General features: G+C 44.5%; 1 protein-coding gene across 1 annotated transcript in view; it reads right to left on the reverse strand.

Moving 5' to 3' along the window:
• The window catches only part of SGK1 (serum/glucocorticoid regulated kinase 1), a 118,284-nt gene that overhangs the window by 25,728 nt on the left and 70,142 nt on the right, over positions 1–22,414 (reverse strand). The window contains exon 3 of the mRNA XM_084774908.1: positions 839–914. Within this exon, the coding sequence (XP_084631034.1) occupies positions 839–914 (76 nt within the window). The remainder of the gene's footprint in view (positions 1–838; positions 915–22,414) is intronic.

A 22,414-nucleotide genomic window follows, 5' to 3' on the forward strand; every position in this document is an offset into this window, starting at 1 on the left:
TCTGATAATGTCAGCCTTAAGATTACCTCTCATCCCAAGGTTGGGGTTCAATCTCCCAACATGTCCCCACTTCAGTGCAGATGCAAGCCCAGGTTGATTTTTTTTAAAGTTCCATCCTACACATTGAACCAGGGCCCGTTACATGCTAGTTAAGCCCTCCACCATGGAAACATCCGTCCCAGGCCAAATCCATGGGCTCTTGTGTTTTGCTTAGCTGTTGCTTTATTTGTGGCATTGAGGAACATGCACCTTGCACACGTTACATGTTCTAGCCATGTATCCTGTCTCCCGCTGCTCTCGTGTGAGTTGAAGCACAGTGTCTCATCTCACAGAGCAGCATCCTCTTACTTTTAGGGCTTCTGACCACTGAATCTTACAACAGTCGCTGTCTGCTCCCCCATAAGGATTTTAATATATGACTCATTTTAGGTTCTTTGAATATCTTTTCCTTTCTTTATAGCCCAGGCTGGCCTTGAACTCTTGGCCTTGATCATATTGACTCAGCTTCCCGAGTGCTGAGATTAGAAATAAAACGCTTTCATGTCCACTAAGACGTCTGAGCTATTGTCCTTGCCTAGGTTATTCGACTCTTCTCTTCACTCTAGGAAACAGACCCACCTCCAGCTCCCCAGCTCTCGAGCATATTTTGCAATCTGCAAAGCTGTACCAGATGGTGTATACACCCCAGACACCAGTCAGGAAATATAATGAAAGGATGTTTGTGAGAATAAAACTGATAGTGGACTGTATTCTGTTAGGCTAGGCACAAGCATGCAAATAAATGATACAGAATGTACCCAGCATGCCCCGGGACCTGGGTACATGGATCTAATAATACCTGAGTCATCATTAGTCCAGAAGGTTCTTGGGTCCGGCTTAGTCAGGATGTTGGCATGATTACATGATTCTTTTACCTTGAAAACATAAGGAGAAGAGAACTGATGTGAAAATCAAGTCACTACATCACTGATTCCAGGCCACTGTTGTAGAGTAGGATTCCAGAACTAAGGCTTGTATGTATAGCATACTCTGCCCTAAACACGTACTGGGAGGTTTGAGACTACTGGTCACCCCCAGGCCTAAGGTGGTTTTGTCACCAGGCTGATAGCTGGATAAGCAATGGGGAAATGGAGTTTAATTTTTCCTCTCTCCCTCCGTCAGTACTATGTACACGGTACATGCACAGATTGCACAATCGCTGCAGGGGACCACAATGATGGCAGAAAAGCTGTTTTAGATCTGTATATAACAGAAATTGTAATTTTAGTAAACACTGCCTGTGAAAATGCATACTAATGAAGAGAACTTCAAAAGAAATTCTTCTAGCCTGTCATGGTGGCACACGCTTTTAATTGAAGCATTTACAAGGCAGAAGTGAAGAATGAGGTGGTGTGAGCCTTTAATCCCAGCACTCAGGGAGGCAGAAGCAGGCAGATCTCTGTGAGTTTAAGGCCAGCCTGGACTACAAGAGAAACCCTATCTCAAAAACAAACAAACAAACAAGCAAAGCAGAAGTGAGTTTGAGTTTGAGGTCAGCTTGCTTTACATAATGAATTCCAGGCTCGCCAGGCGGACACTGTTTTTTAACAATAATAAACAAAAACAAAGTGAAGGAGTTCTTCTTTTAACTGGGCGTGGTGGATGCACGCCTTTAATCCCAGCACTGGGGAGGCAGAGCCAGGCAGATCACTGTGAGTTCGAGGCCAGCCTGGTCTACAAAGCAAGTCTAAGACAGCCAAGGCTACACAGGGAAACCCTTTTTCAATAAACAACAACAAACCAACCAACCAACCAACCAACTAATGTTCTTCTTTTGCCATTTGTAAATGATAACCTTAGTTGTCAACTTGAGGACTCTAGAATCACCTGAGAGATGAGCTCAGAGCATGCTTGTGGTTCCTTAAAGTAGGAAGACCTGCCCACTGTGGGTGGCACCATTCCCAGGGCTGGGATTCTGGATACAATGTGACCAGCCACCTTCAGCTCCTGCAGCTGTGGCTTTCCCACCATGCTGGACAATTCTCTAAAACTCTGAGCCAAAATAATGCCTTCTTCTCCCAAAACAGCTCTTGTCCAACACTCTCTTGTAGTAACAGAAAAGTAACTAAGACATAATTACAGTGAAATCTTTATATTATTAAGTAATTTATATTGGCATATGTAACACTTGCTATTTAATTTAGAGACTCTAGTGCAGATTCTATTCATATAATCCTATTTTTTTTTCTGTTGAGACAGATAGTCAGTATGTAGTGCAAGCTTGCTTTACGCTTGCTGTTTTCTCCTCCCTCTGTCCTAGATTGCTTATAAATTTTCCCAAGGACCAGCAGTGATACATTTTGGGAATCAACTTCACTCTATCATGATGTATAGATCTCAAATGTACCATTACTTAATGGGATCTCTCTCTTTTGTTTTTTAACTGTCCTGGACTGGCTTTGTAGACCAGGCTGGCCTGGAACTCGTAGCAATCCACCTACCTCTGCCTCCCGAGTGCTGGGATAAAAGGGTTCTTTGATGAAGAAAGCAATGTACTGATTTATAATGTAGAACCCGTCCCATCTCCTAAGGATTCACAGTTGGGAATCAGGGCGTGGAGGCCTTAGTGCTCTGATAGTCATCACTGCAACATTATTCACAGCGGCCAAGACGTCTATGAATGGATGAATAAAGTGCATGTAGTATATGCTTACAATGGAATATTATTTGGCCTTTGAAAACAAGGAAATCCTGTCACATGTGACAACATGAATGAGGCTTAAGGACTTTATGCTAAGTAAAAGGAGGCTCAGAAGGGCAAACTTCATAATCCTGCTTCTGTGAAGGGAACACATTATGAGTCAAACACAAGGAAGCGGGGTAGAGCTCTGGTCTCCGAGGCTGGGGGGGGGGGGGGGGTTGGGAAACAAGGGATGTAAACTTTAGGCATTCAAGGTGGTTTTAGAGAACTGTGTACCATATTACACTTGCAGTTGCTATTGGATGTTACTCTACACCGCATACTTAAATATTGTGAAAAAGACAGATCTCGTGCTAAGTGCTCTTATCACAGTTTCCACAAATCTAAAAAAGATTGCTATCCTATATCTTTGAATATATCGGACAGGCATGAAAACTGTTTGATGCATAAGTACATAAGTATTCTAAATAAAGGAAGGGAAAGTCCTAGTAACTGTAGCACCGTTTTTCATTTTTAGGAAACATGATCTTAGATGTGAAGATGATATTAAAATTTAAACAGAGTACAAGGTTAGACTCATGGGTCCAGGGCTTGACTAGCAGGCTGCGTGAGACTCTGGGATCAGGCTTCGGTACAGGGTGGAGGGGGTACCAGTTTCAAGGAAGAAAAGAAAGAGAAGAAAGCGTGGACTAGAACCTTCCCATTTTAAGGAGCACAATAAAACATCTTTCATACAAAGCCAACGGTGGTGTTCCTTGTGAGAGGTCTCCTACCATTAGGGGATTCTTTACAGGGCACACTGAGGTGGGGCTCTTTGAATTTTGGGTCACTGATTCTAATTCACAGTTATTTACTTTGTTTGTTTGTGTCGAGGGTCTTGCTGTGTTGCTAGGCTGGCTTGATTTCCTGCCTCCACCTCTTTAAAGCGCTGGGATTGGGGGTGCCCACTGCCCATGCCAGAGTCGGCATGCCCCTGAATTACACAGCATTCTCTACTCCTTTCTCCTCTGTGTACCTAACACCTCAAAAATTTGAAAATTGTTGTTCTATCTCAGGGTAACCTAACATTTCCAGGTTGATAGGCCCAGTAGTTCCCAGTAAATGCTGTCAAGTCTCTTAACTGAGGTCACAGCCTTAAGACAGAAGACAGACATCCTTTCTACAATATGAACTTGTCCTTGAGAGCTCTTGGTCAAGTCCCAAATAGTCCATGAGATATGGTTCTGGTTTTGAAGGACAGGTCCCATGTAGGACTACTCAAATTCTATCCATCCCTGAGTAATTAAAATATCCTAAGGGGCATATAAACACTAACAAAGAGTAAAGAACAGTCTTTATTTTTGCCACTTTTTAACACATTTTCATTGCAAAATAAGTTCTCATTCTTTAAAAACTACGCCATTATGAAAACAAAAACAAAAACAAAAACAAAAACCAAACCATATACTAATGTCTTCCTATGGTAAGGGCTGTTACTACCTTGTGACCCCGTGGTGACCTTAGTACAAGAGTCTTATTCTTCGGGAGCTCATTTGCTTATGAATGATCCCACATCATTATTTGCTTTCAGATTGTCTTTTTTTATGTGGGGGCATTTCCTGTTCACGTCAGAGCCACCAAGAACTCCTTGTTCTCTGTCTTGTGGGCATGGGCGTATTATTAACAGGCCATTCTTCATGGCTCCTATAGAGTGCTGTTTGAGTATGAGCCCCTGAGTCATGATTCCCAGTGTCAGGGTTAGGTGGCCATGCGCTGCAGCTATAGGTACTTCACAGAAGTGAGAAAATTCATCACCATGGATGCTGCCGAGTCTTCGTAGGATACCCGTCTCTGAAGTCAAGTCAAACCAAAGCAACACCCAGCGCCTAGGACTGTACTCCCCTAAGGGGCAATTTGGTTCTTTTGGATAAATATTTAAGAAGATTTCCTCAGTAGGATTTCCTCTCTGAGGGTGGCCGTGAGGGGACAATAATCACCGTGTGGAACACTTCAGTGTGCTACTGCAAGGCATTTCAAACACACCCCTGCATTAGTTTTCTAAGCCTGAATTTACCTGTCATCCAGTAGCCAAGCAGTTTCATTTCTGCTGCCACTTATTTCTCTACTCAGTCAGTTAATTAGTTTGTATATGGTCCAGGCTGATTTCGAACTCATGATCCTCCTCTCAGGTGCTGGGACTGCACATGTCTGTGACCGTGCCCAGTTGATATGGTTGGTGTTGGGAATCAAACCGAGGACCTTGTGTGTGCTGGGCAGCCTTTTGTTTTGTGTTGTTTCGGTACTGGGAACTGTGGGAACATACATTAAGCATGTACTACAGCACTCAGCTAGCCCCTCCACGCCCATTAACTCAGGCTGGGTAAGTTTTCTAATGGTTAGTACTACAGTTTTGAAGCCCACTTCAAATTTATACATTAAAATTTATACATTAAAAGATGAAGGACATCAGAATATTGTATTTCAGGGGATATCATTGTCTAAAATTCTTCAAAAAACTCTAGGAAGTAAGCCTTGGAATAAATTGCTACTAGATCTACTGACAGGACAAAAGGCCAGTTCTGTAAAATGCCCCCAGTCAACAGAAAGCTCAGTGGAGGAAAATGTAGGAGCTGAGCTGATGCAGGGACCAAAAGCCCACAGATGACCTGAGGAGACTGTGGACCAGGGCAGGGTTGTGAAGACAGGACAGACAGAATGGGTGGAAAGGTAGCTAAAAGAAGAATGTGTCAGAACCACAAATGACAGAAAACAAAGAGAGATCAGAGACCCAGCTATTCTGACCTTTGGAAGTCAGTGACCTGGGGAATGGTCACCTATGGTCAAAGTGGTCCTAAGCCTTTGGCTGCTGAAGGAAGCAGGCCATAACAAGCTCAACTTAGTGTGGCAGGCCTGGGAATGCACGAGGACCCTCTTCCTGTGCCCGGCTGCAGTCATGCTGGGGGATAAGTTCTCGGCCACTGGGTGCTTAGCATTGGGGCCTCACTCACAGGTGACTGGGTTTCTCATGCCTTCATGCAACACACAGCAGCAGGGTGTGACTCTGCCCATAGGGCGGTGATACAGCAAGCAGGCCCTGAGTCTGTGCATTTGCCATTACCAACCTCCAGTAGAACTGAGATGGTATTTAGATGGGAGCAGCAGAAGTCTAGTGGGGGTGAGAGGTGAAAGGGTGGGGGTATAGGGGTGAAGGGTGAGGGGGTGGGGTGGGGGTGAGAGGGTGGGGGGTAGGGATGAGGGGTGGGGAAAGGGGGATGGGGGGAGTGGGGAGGGGGGAGGGGGGAGGGGGATGGAGGAGAGGTGTGGGGGAGTCGGGGGAGGAGGGTGGGATGGGGATGAGAGGGTGGGGGTAGGGGGAGGCATGGGTGGGGGTGAGAAGGTGGGGGGTAGGGGTGGGGGTGGGGAGCAGAGGGGATTGGTGTAGGGTCAGGGATAGGGCTGATGGCTTTGATCTCCGTGAGCTAATGATTTATACCTCCATTCAGTTGCTTAACACTAATTAGACCCATCTCTTGTGGGACACGGAGCTGTTCTTGACCCTTGAAGAGATTGTGACACCAAGGCCTAGACAAATCTTCCTCCTCCTGTGGTTTTATTTTGTTTGCATTCTTACTGGTTTCGGTATTTTTCAACTTGGCCGCTGTGAATGTGAATTGTTAAAGCAGTTTACTGCCCAGCCCTCTTCCAACTCTGAACTAATAAGACATCCGGAACGAACACCCGCTAAGATAGATAGATAAATAAATAAATAAACAAACAAATAGATAAATAAATCAGTGGAGGGACAGTGCTGAGGACCCAATACAGGGCTTCACAAGAGCCAGGTGTCTTAGGGTTTCCATTGCTGTGAAGAGATATCATGACGTAGGCAACCCTTATAAAGGCAGTTATAGGGACTGGCTTACACCTTTAGAGGTTTCATCCATCACCAGGGCAGGAGGCATGGCAGCCTGCAGGCAGATGTGGTGCTGGAGCAGCCGTGAGCTCTCCGCCTTCCCCAGCTTACTGCTTTTGATGGTTTCTTTCACTGCCTAAGCTTGGCTGTCCTGAACTTGCTCTGTAGTCTGACCTTGAACTCAGTGATCTGCATGCCTCTTTCTCCTGGGATGGAAGGCCACCACACCAGGACCTAAGCTTTTCTTTAATTCCTTTTCACAACATTTTATAACCATGGCCACTATGCCTCAAGATGTGCATTAAGGACAGATGAGTGTTGATCCTAGATCAAAAGCCTGTGTCTTCAGCCCCGAGATCAGGGTCACAGGTGGGGCCTCCATTTCTGGATTGTAGTTCATTCCAAAGGTAGTCAAGTTGCCAACCAAGCATGGCTGTCACACCAGGCAGGGGCTCTGTGCCTGATGTCACCCCCAGCCCAAATCAAATGTCTTCTTTGATGGGCACCAATAAATGAAGTTTTAGGATCAGACTGAGGGAGACACACAGGGGCTTTTCTTCACTGCCTTCTTACCTCATGGTTGGGAACCTGAGGATGAGAGATTACTATAACATGGTAATCAGCTGAGAGCCAGACTCCCAAGTCTTTTACACTCATCACCATCATTACTAATTACCATTATTCTTATCATCTGTCCAGCCTCACGGTACTATTCTTTATTTCATTTTTAGTGCCGAGGACTGACCTGTGCGCTGCCTCTAAGCCACATGCCAGACCCCAGAGCCGAAGTCTTGACTGTACCTTTATTACAAGCCGCCATGTGAGGACTGACTCTAGTTTCTTTTTTCTATTTTTAGGGATGTTTGTTTGTTTTGTTTTTTTTCTGAGACAGGGTTTCTCTGTGTTGGCCTTTGCTGTCCTGGACTTGCTTTGTAGACCAAGCTGCCCTCAGACTCATAGAGATCTGCCTGTGTCAGCCTCCTGAATACTGAGATTAAAGGTATGGGCCACCTGACTTGAATTTTTTTTTTTAAGATTTATTTATTATTCTATATACAGTGCTCTGCCTGCATGTACACCTGCAGGCTAGATGAAGGCATCAGATCACATTATAGATGGTTATGAGCCACCATGTAGTTGCTGAGAATTGAGCTCAGGACTTCTGGAGGAGCAGACAGTGCCCTTAACCTCTGAGCCATCTCTCCAGCCCTGACTTGAGTTCTTTAAAACTCAGGTGTATACTCAAATTAATTCAGTTGTTCAGTGATCCATCTCTTGTGGATAACTGGCTGGATGTGAGAACAGTACTTGGAGCAACAGCCCAAGTGTGGACAGAGGGACAGTCCTCCCTCTCATGAATTTACTCCCTGATGCTGTTGACTAAAGCAGACATGGGATGGCAGGTCAGCCTTTTCTGATTCTCTGAAAAAGCTTTTCTTACAAATGTGTTTTCAATGGTATTGCCGGAATCAACAACTGCATTATCTTGTAAGTTTCACTCATAGCAGAAACCAGAAACCAGAAGACAGCTTTTCAAGATGTCTAAAATGAGTGCTTGGTACCAGGCTGAATCCAAGCATCCATCCCGTCTCACCTACTTGTCCTTCCTCCCCAGCCCTGTAGGCATTTGGGCTTCCACTTGAGAGTCAACAGGAAGCCAAGATACCTGGACAAAACTTCTGTGTATCCTACTCTGCAGCACTTGATTAAATTCTTCAGTAAAATTTCCTGTGGCATGGTGTTTGTAGACTGTGTCCGACTCCGAGAGGCGGCAATCGATGTGTGTTTATCGACCAAGTCATTGATTTGGTGGGACTCAGAGTGCATTAGAGTCGCTAAAGTTAATGCTTCAGAGAATCGCAGTGTCTAGAAAGTATTTGACAGATAATTTAGTTGAGTCTTCTTAATCAATAGATGGAGAAAGCCTCTGAGGGGAAAGAAGCAACTTGCTGTTGGAGACACCAGTAGGTAGGTGGGAGTATGGGGCGCTGCCCATGCAGTTTGGTGGGTAGGAGAAGCTCCGTGCACTTCTCTTAGAGCATAATGGGTAAAAAAAAAAATGCATACACGTGGAACATGGGCTTTGGAATTATACGTACCAATTAAAATTAAAACTGCCCAACACTTAACATGGCCACACACCAGGGGAAGGGCTTAGTCTCACCTCGCTCTCCTCCCTGGATTAAGGGTAGGGCTAGCTTTGTGAATTTCGGTGACTGGCAGGGTATCACCATCCACGTTCTGACCACCACACATGCTTACAGGTTACGATGACCAGGAAGCTGGAGGATGTGATGAGGAAGAACCTTTTGATCGAAGAACTTTGCTGTTAAAAGCCAGGCTTGATGGATGCTGTCTACAAATCATTTCAGCCCTGGGCAGGCAGGAGGACTGGCAGGAGAGCTTGAGGCCAGTGTGGGTGCAAAGTGAGTTCCACCCCAGCGTGAGCTACAGTGGGAGACACTTTGAAATAATAAACTCTGCTGCTTATTAAATAAGCTCTATACTAGTAAGTCGGCAAAAAGACTTCTTCACAGGGTTGCATGCACTAGTTCCCCAGCCTAGAGTTTTCCCATTAAGGTGTGTGCACCTTCCTCTCTGTGTCACATCTTGGTCAATCTTTTCCGGGTGCTCTATTGAAGTGGAAAATTCCTTTCTCTTGACTGCTTTTTCTTAGTCTATGGTAGTGATTTGCCACTGAGATACAATGTGTTCTAGTTTGTCTTCTTTGTGGTATTTTATAAACATTGAGTACTTAAAAGGGGGTACTTGATACATAGTAAACATCCCTAAGTATTTGTTGAATGAATGAATCACAATCCCTCAACCATTAGAATGAAAATCAGAACCAGGCACGGTAGTGCAGTACCTGTAATCTCCGCACTTGGGTTGCTGAGACAGGAGGATTGCCACGGGTTCAAAGCCACTTAGGGCTACCGTGTTTGGTCATGGCTCAAAAGCCAAAAGGAAGATGAATAAAATGGGAACCTAACCTCATTCAACTTGAGCTCTTAGAATTGAAGGACAAGGCAATCATGGCAAGATGTGGCGTGTCGCATGTGTCTCTGTGTTTTCTGGTGTGCCAAGCCTCCTTAACCTATGGCAATGAATGGTACCAAGTGGGGTGAATTTGGGAGTAGCTGGTGCCTCCATCAATGACTGGCAGTCACAGGAGAGACTCCCCACCTTCTCTTTGTCTCCAAGATTGCAATCCTGTTTTTTTGTTTTGTTTTTCTTCATCTTCTTGGCAAATTAAAACAAAACAAACAAACAACTATTAGGCCTTCATCTACATCGGGATATAACAATACATCTCGGCCAGTGCATCTTCCATATTGTTTTCTATGACACGTATGACACAACCTACTCTTTGTCTGAAAACACACACACACACACACACACACACACACACACACACACACACACACACACGCTAACACCTTCAAAACTCTTTGCAGAAGTTCAAGTACAATTCAGTAAGCTATTAGCGTCTAACCCCCGCCCTCCCCCCCAAACAAGGGCTACAGCAACATTTCTTTTGTCCCATCTGAGGCACATATTTTTTCTAGTTGGCTTCATTGAGGATGGCTAACCATGCCAGGGTTCCATCCAAAAGGAGTGGTAGGTTTGAGGTACTGGTATATTTTTAGGCACCATGGCTGGCTTTGGCCAACTTGTGACTGAAGAGAAGAACACAGCTTGAGTGGCGCGTAGCTGACGGTATGAGGAGAAGCTAAGTATGGTGACGTGGAGTCACTGTTCAGCCAAAGCAGCATAGGAGGAATGAACTCAGTTCTGAGTGAAACCAGAAACAAGTGCCCACTTCTCAGCTGATGAGGAAAATGCGTTAAATATCCCTTGCTGAGAATGATATTGAATCTCATAGTATTTTTCCCCATGTGCCTTTATCCAAAAGACAGTTAACAAAGGTGGGGTGGGCCTGAGTTTTATTTGACACCGTAGGAGAAATTTTTTTCTGCTTCCCTGCAGAGGATCTGCGTCAGGGTCAAAGCCAGTGTGGTTGTCCTGCTCTCTGCTGTAATTTATCACACTTAGCTTTCTTTTGGGAAAGAGAAAGCCTGATAGTCAATCTTCCATTCACAGTTTAGCCATAGGGTCTGGCTTGCCAAATACAATTGTCAACAAATGGGTGGTGTTTTTTTCCTTCCTGTGATAAACCGAACTAAATATTTGCTGCTTCCCCCCACCCCACCCCACCCCCGCCACACACACTAGGCTATCTGTACGGCACCTGATGGTCTGCAGACCTAAAATATTTCTCATATGCTTTGGCTTGTGTAAAAAATGCTTCTGCAAAACTGGTTCATAATCTGGCCATCCCAAGAGTCCAGAATGTTGAGTTAATTTTTCACAGTGACTCCCAGATGTTCAGGCAGTTAATCATAGAGAAGTGGCCAGGTTTTTTGTTTTTGTTTTTGTTTTTTTTTTTTAAGATTTCCATTGACCTTTCTGGTATTTGATATGAAGCACATGTTAATCGCGGTACCTGGAAAACAGAGTGAGCTTTTCTGCGTAAGCAGACACAGCACGAATATATCTTCTACAGAGTCTTGAGTAACAGGGATGAAAGCTTTTCATTTGGAAACCAGCTTGGCCCTTAGCCGAGTGAGTCATCTGTCTCTACGAGGGCTCTTTACCCAACATCTCCTTGGTATGCAGTAGGTAGGGTCAATAAGCTCCTGAAGAAATAGTGGGAGAAAGTGGAGGGAATAGAAAACATCTATCCAACACGTGGCGAGCTGGACCACGTCACCCGGTACCTGACTTCAAGTCTAAGGAGTGTGCGGTACTGATGCACGTTGGACCAGTTCTGCACTGGTTTCTGGGAAGTAAAGAGAAATAGTGAGTCTGCGGGGAGGCCAAAAGGAATCTGATTCCCCTCCAGGGTTATTTTCCATGACTTTTTTGGGTGTTTTATTATGGTGTTCTGGCAGGAGATCACATACAGATTTATTTTGGCTTTTTGTCTGCATTTCTTTTCGTTTGCCAGGTAGAGGCCTCTGGAGAAGACGGACCCACCGTGTGCATCCTTCGTCCTCATGAGAATTTAAATAAATTTGTGTCCTCTCTTTCTCTCTGTTCAGCTGTAGCTTTAGAAATCCCATCTTTGTGAAGTGTGATAATGTAGTTTTCTTTTCTTTTCTTTTGTCTTGGTGGTCTTCACATACCCCCACCCCGCCCCCAGACAGGGTTTCCCTGTGTAGCCTTGGCTGACCTGGACTCACTTTGTAGACCAGGCTGGCCTGAACTCTTGAGATCCTCCTGCCTCTGCCTCCCGATTGCTGGGACTAAATACATACGCCACCAGACATGTAGTTTTCTAGGAAGTAAAACATTAATGATTTCAAGTCACATATAATAACGGTTGCTGATAATTCTCTTTCTTTCTTTCTTCCTTTCTTTCTCCCTTTTTTACTCCCTCCCTCCCTTTCTTTCTTTCTCTCTTTCCTTTTTTGAGACAATCTTATGCACCCCAGGTCCTCCTCAGAGCTGATATACAGATAATTACATCCTTGAGCCTGATCATCTGGCTTCATATTTCTTGAGTGCTAGGATTACAGGACACAAGACCATGACTGGAGCGTATGGTAGTGCAGGGAGAACCCAAGGCTTTGTGAAGAGACTGTCATCTTCATTAACATCGTCCTATGGCATATTCACAATGAGCCAGACACATTTATTATCGCATTTTCTCTCCTCGTGCTCAGAACAAATGTAGGTACTCATTTGTCCCATTTTGAGAGGAGAAGGGATCAGGGTCATGTTAGCCTTTAAAACTTTACTGAGAAGCTGAGCCACGCCTTTAATCCCAGCACTCGTGGAGGCAGGGGCAAGAGGATCTCTGTGAGTTCGAGGCCAGCCTGGTCTACAAAGGGAGTCCAAGACAGCCAAGGCTACACAGAGAAACCCTGTCTCGAAAAAGCCAAAACAACAACAACAAACAAAACAAAACAAACAAACCTCCCTGGTTCCCCCAAAAAAACCCAACACTTTACTGAGGTGCCTGGGAGGGCAACGCTGATAAAGTGTTTGTGCTGCAAACACAAAGACCTGAGATTGATCCCTAGAACCCCCAAAAGCCAGGTGTGCTGACACACTTTTATCTTTCCAGGGCAACGGGTAGAGAGACAGGTACCTCCCTGGAGCTTAACGGGCCAGCCAGCCTAGCCTACTTGGTGAGCTCTAGGCCAGTGAGAGACCTTGTCTCAGAACACGAACACACACACATACACACACACACACACACACACACACACACACACACACGATACAGCCTGGAGAGTGGTTCAATGCTTAAGCACACATACTGCTTTTTCAGAAGACCCGAGTTCAACTGTGAGCACCCATAACTCACAAATGCCTATAATTCCAGATGCAGGGGATCCGGTGCCTCTGGCCTCTGTGGCACTGCACTCAGACACATAATTAGAAATAATAAATGGTACTTTAGAACAAGACAGATAGACCCTAAGAAATAACTTGAAGTGGCCTTCTGCTCCCCGCTTCCCCCTCCCCTCCAAGCCTTATCCAGGTGTGTGACCAAGTGAGTAAACAGCTCTAAGCCCCACGCCTCCTTGGAAACAACCAGCAGACGACTGTTAAAATTCTACGAAACAGCCCAAGGTTTTTTAACCACCATGTGGGAATGCCCCGCCCCAGAGAAAGCATCCTAGACATGGTAGGAACGCTCGCCAGCCCCCAGTGGCGGTTGCTAACTTGCTCTGTCTGCTTTGGCCTCTCCCCAGTGCAGTGGCCCCCGCAGGAGTCAGCCCTCATAACCCATCCCAGGTCTGGGCTGCGTTTCCCAACCTGTCTGGAAACTATCTGAAGAATGGGTGAAAGCATGTGTTGCTGAGCAAGGCTGGAAGGCATTTCTAGAAAACCTTCAAAAACAGCCGTACAGCCGCAAAGCGGTGTACGGAAGCCACGAAGGAAGGGCGTGCACTGTTTCTCCCTGGATTGATTCTTTTTATACTGACACTGTCCCGTGATGATTAGATTATTAGATTACTATTGTTCTCCGATTTCACTTGTAGTAAAGTAACTCCAGAAACATAAATACAATTTTTTCTTCCCTTGTTTTCTTTTCTTTCCTCTTTTTTTTTTTTTAAAGAGGGTTTCTCTCTCCTTCCTTCTTTAAGATTCATTATTATTGTTGTTGTTATTATGTTGCAGGCTTTTTTGTTTTTGTTTTTGTTTTGGTCTGGGTTTTTCTGCATAGTCTTGACTGTCCTGGACTTGCTTTGTAAACCAGGCTGGCCTTGAATTCACAAAGATCCACCTGCCTCTGCCTCCTGAGTGCTGGGATTAAAGGCATGTGCCACCACGGCCTGGCTCTTTTTTTTTTTTTTTTTTTCAACACAAGTAACTCAGCCTCTTGCAGTCCAGACTGGCTTCTTGTGCCCAGCAGCCAAGGAAGATAACTTTGACCTCTGATCTTCCTGCCTTCAAAGTGCTGGGATTACAAATGCGCACCACCACTGGAAGTCACTCTCATTAGAGTAAGTATTCACTCCCTGCCTAGATGGTACAAAGTGGATTATTTTAATGATCAGTTTCTTTGGGGGGAAAATATTGATGATTAAAGCACAGGTTTTCCCCCACAAAGCTATGTTTAAAAAATAATTAAGGGCAAGCCTCCATTTCTAGGACATAGAAATAAAAACAGTAGGGGAGAAAAAGCAAAAATCATGTGCTTCTTGAATAAAACAAAGCACTGTTATTGCTTATTATTTGTCATTTAGATATTGCCAGAATGTAAGATGAATCCTGAATTATTCAGAAACCAGCCCCAGTGTCTTAGCATAATAGCTTACAGAGGCAGAACACAACAGTCAATGGGTAATATCTACTGAGTGAATAAGTGATAAACTGGGCATGCCTGCACCCACTTGTCCATCAGAGCAGTCAGGAGTTTGAGGCAAGAGGCTTACAATTGCCTCAAAAGTTTGAGATCAGTGGGGCATGGTGGCATACAACCTTTAATTCTAGCACTTGAGAGGCAGAGGCAGCGGATCTTTGTGAGTTCGTGGCCAGCCTGGTCTACAAAGCAGCGTCTAGGACAGCCAGGGCTACAGAGAGAAACCCTGGCTTAAAAAATAAACAAAACAAAACAAAGCCAAGCAAAAACTATTGAAATATCTATTTATATGAGTGAGAGAGAGAGAGAGAGAGAGAGAGAGAGAGAGAGAGAGAGAGAGAGGAAGGAAAAAGAAAAAACCAGTTCCCTCAGGACATGAGCATGATGCACATCTGTGGGACGATTGAGACGATCTGACCTTGCAATAAATAGTTAGATGCTGAGAAAGACTGGAGAACGCTCAGCACAATTTGTGTAATTCAGCTGTAGATGAGTAAGACACTTCAGCCCCTGATACTATGGAAAATCAGCCTCAGAGGCTGCTGATGCAGATAAAAAAATTAGTCAGAGGCCTCATCATCACACTCCCCAGACCACCAGGCAATGGGGGAAATGCTTAATCTATAGATTTCAAGTACTGCACATTTATCTTTCTTTCCCATGTAGAGACATGGGCTAGCAATAATGACATTTAATTATACCATCTATATTTGGTAAGAAGATGATATCCAGATAATATACAGACCTAAAGTTTAAAACAGCAGCATTTCAGAGCAGGTTTGATAAAAGCCAGAATCCTCATTGACTGTTTAACATTAATTTTTAATACTTTTTTGAAAGCCATTGTTATTTCCAGAGCTTTATGACGCTCAATCTTACCCCATTTATCTCAATTTGGGTAATGTGTCCTAAATAAATAATTCATAAATCTAAAAAAACAATAATTCATAAACTAGTTGGGCTAAGTGGCACACGCTGATAATTCTAGTCCTCAGAAAGCTGAGGCAGGAAGATCAAGGGCTCAAGGGCAACCCCCAATCAAAAACAAGTAACAACAGCAGCAACAAATTACCTACTGGGAGTAACTGACCCAACACTTAAGAGACATGGCCGAGTAGACGCGCTGTGTAAGAATTCATGTGTAAGAATTCACACGCTACCTACAAACTATCGTTTGTTACTCTGGTTTTGTGGTTGCTGCTGTTGTTTTTGTTTTGAGACAGGGTTTCTCTGCATAGCCCTGGCTGTCCTGGAACTCACTCTGTAAGCCGAGCTGGCCTGAAACACACACACACACACACACACACACACACACACACACACACACACACACCCTAATACTTCTACCTCTTTGCCTCTTGAGTGCCAGCATTAAAGGCCTGCATTATCACTCCTGATCCTCCATAGGCTGTTTTGAGATACCATGGCTCTATGTAACCCAGGCTGGCGTTCCACTCCATGTCCATCTTCCTTGGCCTCTCATGCACTGAGATTAAAGTTCTTGGCCACCACATTTGGCCATGAGGTGATTTTAGTATGGGGAAGTATTATTTATATCATCTTAAATAAAAAGAATCATAATGTAAAGTTGTGTTTCACCTGTGTTTTGAAGAAAAGATGAATATATAAATCAATGCTTATTGAGACATTTGGATGGGTTTTTTTGTTTGTTTGTTTGTTTCCAGGTTTCTTAATTTTTTTTTTCTACTAAGAGAGGTCCCATTTAGCCTAAACTGGTTTCCAACTCATTATGAGGCCTTGAATCTGGATCTTCCTGCTCTGGGGTTACAAGCACGCACGAGCAGGGACCTGTGAGGAGGCTCTGCAGGTAAACGTGCTTTCAGTGGGGTTCTGGAAACCTCCACTCTCAGAACCCATGGAAAGGTAGGAAGACAGAGATAACTCTGGAAGATTGTCCTCTGGCATCTGTGTATGTTTGCACACAGCAGCTCATACACATGCAAAAAATATTTTATATGCACTATCTTTCTAATTTAAAAATAATCTGTTATCTCTCTCCCTCTCGCCTTTTACCAACTTACCTATCTTTCCTTCGTATTTTACTGCAAATAGAACAGGCACGTCAGACAGGCTCAGTTGCCTGTCTAAGGTACAAGAATCCTTGGGCACCAGATAAAACATTCAGAGTGGCAAACATCTACAGTTCTGGCTCTCCTGGGATGGAGACAGAAGGAGAACAAGCTGCAGGGGAGCTTGAGTTAAAGGAGAACCTATCTCAACAAATTAAAACAAACAAAACTAAAGTGGCAATCAATCGGGTCTGTTGGTTTTCAGGAGGTGAAAGATGAAGGACACCATTGGGGAAAGCTATAACATAAAAATTACGAGCTGTGGGGTTGAAATGATAAGCTTACACTTCTCCCAGCAGCAGCTGTCGGGCAACCTTGAACGCAGCGTCATCACACGCACAGCCGTCAGCTCCTAACCTGGAGCTGTACTTTCTCCGGATTTTTACTCAAATAAGTCCATGCTGTACTTATCCCTCAGTTCATTCTGTGTCACCAGGAAAAGGGGACAGAGAATCCAGTGTTCCACTGTGACGGGTTCCGTCAAATCCCTAAGGGCTTCAATCAACTGCTTTTGTTGACTAATTTTCCCATGGATTCTTTCCCAAAGTAAACCCACATGCCAGGGGAGCACTTTCTGGCCTTCCTAAAGGCTCTCACTGAGACTGTCAGGCGGGGTTACCTTCGGCTACTGCCGGAAAGGCCCCAGCTCCCAGGGGCATGAATGAACTCCAAATGGTACACTTGTATATATTGTCACTTACAGCCAACTTTCCGGAGATAAAAAAGAGAAAGATGGGGAAGGGGGGTGGGAAAGCATTGGATTTAAACATCCCAAAACATCCCTAAAATTGTTTATAATTCCAAAAATGGCATGTGAAATTGGCATTGTTGTCTTACAAGCATTATGCAGATAATTTCTGATTTTAAAAAATTATTTTGACCAGACATTTTCTGGAAAAATGTAAAACTAGAAATTTGCCCAAGAGGGAGTAAAGGGAAAATGTTAGAAATAAGATCGCATAAGAGGCATAAATAAGAGGCATAAAACTGAGGGTTTTACGATGCGGCTATAATATCTAGGTAGCCTTTATGCTCGGCAAACACCATATCATTACACTAAAAACAATTCTAAATTTATACAAATTGTTGACTTAATAAGAAACTTTAAAGGATCAAAACAAAAATTCATACACGTAAGGCTGATGATGGTCTACGTAGCTGGGAAACCGGCTCTGGAGACCTGGCTTGCCTGAATCTCACAACGCTTTGCCTGCTCCTGCCTCCCCAGCGCTGGGATGAGAGGTGTGCGCCACCGCATCCGGCTTTTAGAAAACGTATTTTAGGAAGAAAGCTCTCAGTTGTTTGTTTTTATAGTCTACCAAAAGGTCAAGGCCTGAAGCATGAGGTAAACAGAGTCAGACTAGCGAAATAGCTCCATGAAGTACAGGTTTAGGTTCTGGAATGTTCTCTTGAGCCATAAAAAAGAGCGAGATAACACCGTCCTCATGTGACTCAGCTAGCTATGGACAAGGGAGGTGTTGTGCACTGTCATGTGGCCTTCAGGGCTAAGGGAAGGTCCTCAGAGAACTTCCTGAACTCGGAACATCTCTGAATCAAATGAAACCAGCATCACAAAGAAAGGGGGATGAGGAGCAAGCTGAAAGATCAAACACTCAGAAAAACAAAGACGCATGCGTGAGGTGGGGTGGGTGGGTGATGAGTGGTGGTTAAGAACACTATCTGTCCCCCCCCCCCCCCCGTCCCCGTCCCCCCCCTCCCCCGCAGGTCCAGAATTCAATTCCCAGCAACCACACGGTGGCTCACAACCATCTATAATGTGATCTGACACCCTCTTCTGGCCTGTAGGTGTACATGCAGGCAGAGTGCTGTATATATAATAATGAAAAACAAAGTAATGGAACTCAGGGGCTGGGTGGTAGTGGCACACATCTTTAATCCCAGCACTTGAGAGGCAGAGGCAAGCAGATCGCTGTGTTGAGGCCAGCCAGGTCTACCAAGCGAGTCCAAGATAGCCAAGGCTAACACAGAGAGACCCTGTCTTAAAAAGAGAGGGAAAGGGGAGGGAGGGAGGGAGGGAGGGAGGGGGGAGAGAGAGAGAGAGAGAGAGAAAAGAAAAGTAATGGAACTCAGAATGAAAACCTTAGAGAAGATTGACCTTAAAGACATATATATTAAAATGAAGAACAAGATCAAGTGCTCCTCTCTCTCTCTCTCTCTCTCTCTCTCTCTCTCTCTCTCTCTCTCTCTCCCTCTCTCTGATTTTTCGAGACAGGGTTTCTCTATGTAGCCTTGCCTGTCCTAGACTTGCTTTGTAGACCAGGCTGGCCTCGAACACACAGCAATCCACCTGCCTCTGCCTCCTGAGTGCTGGGATTAAAGGTGTGTACCACCACACCTGGCTCTCACTCTATCTTTTTTAAATTTACTTTACTATTATATAGATGTTTGCCTGCACGCGTGTCTGTACACCATGTACAAGCCTGGTACCTGAGGAGGCCAGAAGATGTTCAGTCTTTTGGGAATGGTTTTGCAGTCAGTAATGAGCACTCATGTGGGTTCTAAGAGTCAAACCTGGCTCCTCTGGAACAGCAGCCACTCTTATCCACTGAGCCACCTCTCCAGCCATGAATTATTCTTAATCAATTTTTTCCAAACATTGGAAAATGACTTCAAAACATGAGGGTTTGGGCAACCTTTATTTTGAGACCACACATGCACTATGTTAGTTTGGGCCCAGCTGTGTGAAGACCTTTAGTATTATCTGCTTTTCCTGTATACATTTTTAAATACTTCTGTCTTTGACAGCTGTATATGTATATGTGTCTGTGTGGGTATGCACACATGTGTGGGTACATATACATGTGTGTAGAATCCAGAGGTTGATATTAGGTACCTTTTTCAATGTCTCTCCACTTTATTTTTTGATACAGGGTCTCTCAGGATTTCATCAATGTAGCTATACTGGCTGGCCAATGAACTCCAAGGATCCCCGTCTCTGCTTCCTGACATGGGCTAACCCAGTTTTTTTTTTAGGGGACATTGGCAATCCAAACTCAAGTTTCTTCTGTTTACACAGCAACCATCTGCTGACTGACCCATCCCCTAGACCTTTACATACCTTTTATTGTACAGAGACTGTCATAATAGTAGGCTTGTCTCCAAACAGAATCACTATGGGCAGAGGAATTCCAGAAACTTAACAACTGGGTGTAATTACATATATCTGTCACCTTAGCTCTCTACATGCTGCAGCAGGAGGATTGCTACAAGTCTGAGGCCAGCTAGGACTACAGTGAAACATTGTGTTTAAAAGTGCCAGTGTTAGGGCCGGGCGTGGTGGCCCACATCGTTAATCCCAGCACTTGGGAGTCAGAGGCAGGTGGATTGCTGAGAGTTCAAGACCAGCCTGGTCTACAAAGCAAGTCCAGGACAGCCAAGGCTACACAAAGAAACTATGTCTTGAAAACACAAAAACAAAAACAAAAACAAAAACAAAAAACAAACAAACAAAAAAACCCCCCAAAACAAAAAGTGTCGGTGTTAGGGCTGGATGTGATGGTGCACACCTTTTTTCCCAGCACTCGGGAGGAAGAGGCAAGCAGAACTCTATGAGTTCGAGGCCAGCCTGGTCTACAAAGAGAGTTCCAGGAGAGTTCCAAGGCTACACAGAGAAACCCTGTCTCGAAAAACAAAAACAAACAAAACAAAAAGACATACAATTTTGTCCTAGCACATCTTATGTATCACAAAGTAATTTCTACTAGAATTGCATCTTCTTTAACAGCCTGAGATAACCAATTAAAAAATCCATTGAGGGATGGATGGCTTGTTGAGGTGTCTTGTCAACAACTCTGATATCTAAAATAGTCTTATTCTAAATATGGAATGCAAAAGAGGTGTTTGTCTGTTTGTTTGTTTGTTTTGGATAATTATGCCAATTGTGTTTTCCTATATATTGAATTCAAGTTTCTCTTCTCAAAACTTATTAGGCAGTTGACTCCCAGGTGATCATAGGATGCAGTTAGAAGCCATCAAGCACACTTTCAATTCCTCTACTCCTTCCTTCATGACACCAGGACAACAAGCCATCTGCCCCAATTGTTCCAAAGGCCTCAGCCACTGTATCACTTAGGACTGAACTCACTGCTCAGCCACTGCATCACTCAGGACTGAACTCTCTGCTCAGCCACTGCATCACTTAGGACTGAACTCACTGCTCAGCTACTGCATCACTCAGGACTGAACTCACTGCTCAGCCACTGCATCACTCAGGACTGAACTCTCTGCTCAGCCACTGTATCTCTTAGGACTGAACTCACTGCTCAGCCACTGTATCACTTAGGACTGAACTCACTGCTCAGCCACTGTATCTCTTAGGACTGAACTCACTGCTCAGCCACTGCATCACTCAGGACTGAACTCACTGTTCAGCCACTGTATCACTTAGGACTGAACTCACTGCTCAGCCACTATATCACTTAGGACTGAACTCACTGCTCAGCCACTGCATCACTCAGGACTGAACTCTCTGCTCAGCCACTGTATCACTTAGGACTGAACTCACTGCTCTCCAGTTTGGGAATTCCACGTCTTGGCTTCACTTCCATACGTTAAAGCAGATTTTATTTGTATGCAGTTTTTAAGGAAGTTGCTTCTTACCATGGCTTTGCTTTCTGAGCCTTCAGCTTATCATCTGCCCCCGCTGAAATAGCTTTCTATCAAAATATTCTCTCCTCTCAAGCAACAGGATATCAGAGGGGTAAGTAAAGTAAGTACTTGCAGACTCACTGAACTGAGAACAAGCTTGTTATTGAGAATAATATACCGTAAACAAATCACAAATCCACAAACATTTATAGCAATAAAAATGTCCTCACTTGTGCTGACTTAGTGGTGTTTATTTTGTTGTTGTTTGCTGGAAACTCTGTTTGTTTGTTTGTTTGTTGTTTTGTTTTTCGAGACAAGGTCTCTCTGTATTAGCATTGGCTATCCTGGACTTGCTTTATAGACCAGGCTGGCCTCGAACTCACAGCGATCTGCCTGCCTCTGCCTCCTGAGTGCTGGGATCAAAGGCGTGCGCCACCATGCCCGGCCAAATCAGTCTTTTGAAAAATTTTTATTCCTTCAAAAATTTTCAAGCATGGAAGGATAGTCCTGGGATCCTAGTGTGGAAATAATTAGTACTTTTAATTGGTACAACTGGGAAATAAGGCAGGGCAGCCTTAATAAGCATCTCCAGTCTGGAGCACATTAGAATGAATGAATGGTTCCCCCCCACCCCTAATATCAAAGTGCATTGTGTTTCCTGATGAACAAAATGAATTATTTTGCCAAGTGGAAAGAGAGTAATTGGACTCAGGACAAGTTTGAGGAATTAAGAAGGGCGGAACTGTGAGGCCTGGGAGCTGGGGAGCTGGGGAGCTGGGGCCCTGACAGGTGTTCATCATGGCGCTACCCACAGAGCAGGGCTTCATCTTCTTAAAAATCTAAACACTTTAAACTCTCACACAGTGCTTCTTTTCAGATCAAAGTCAAAAATCAGCAATGATCAAATGTATTAGAAATTTGCCTACCCATGTTTCTGAACATGGCCGACTAGGCAAGGGGCGGGGGGTGGGGGGTGGGCCAGGGGGCACTCTCCTAACCGCTGAACTGCAGAAATGAGCACAGAAGTGATCCCAGGAGCTTCCGGCTGTGAGAGACACCATCGACAGCTACAAAGGAAATCCGGACAGAGTGCCCCCACCCACCCATCAGAAAGCTGTGTTCTGCCGCGATGAAAAGCATCCCCCACACGTCCCTCCGCTAATACATCGGCTTCTCTGCAGGAAAAAGACCTGGAGAAATCCGTGTGCAAAGGTGTTCACTGGCTGATGAGGCTACAGACGCAGCACCAGCCTGCAGATGAG

This window comes from Acomys minous, assembly GCF_964271855.1.
Source record: "Acomys minous genome assembly, chromosome: 3".
NCBI lineage: Eukaryota > Metazoa > Chordata > Mammalia > Rodentia > Muridae > Acomys > Acomys minous.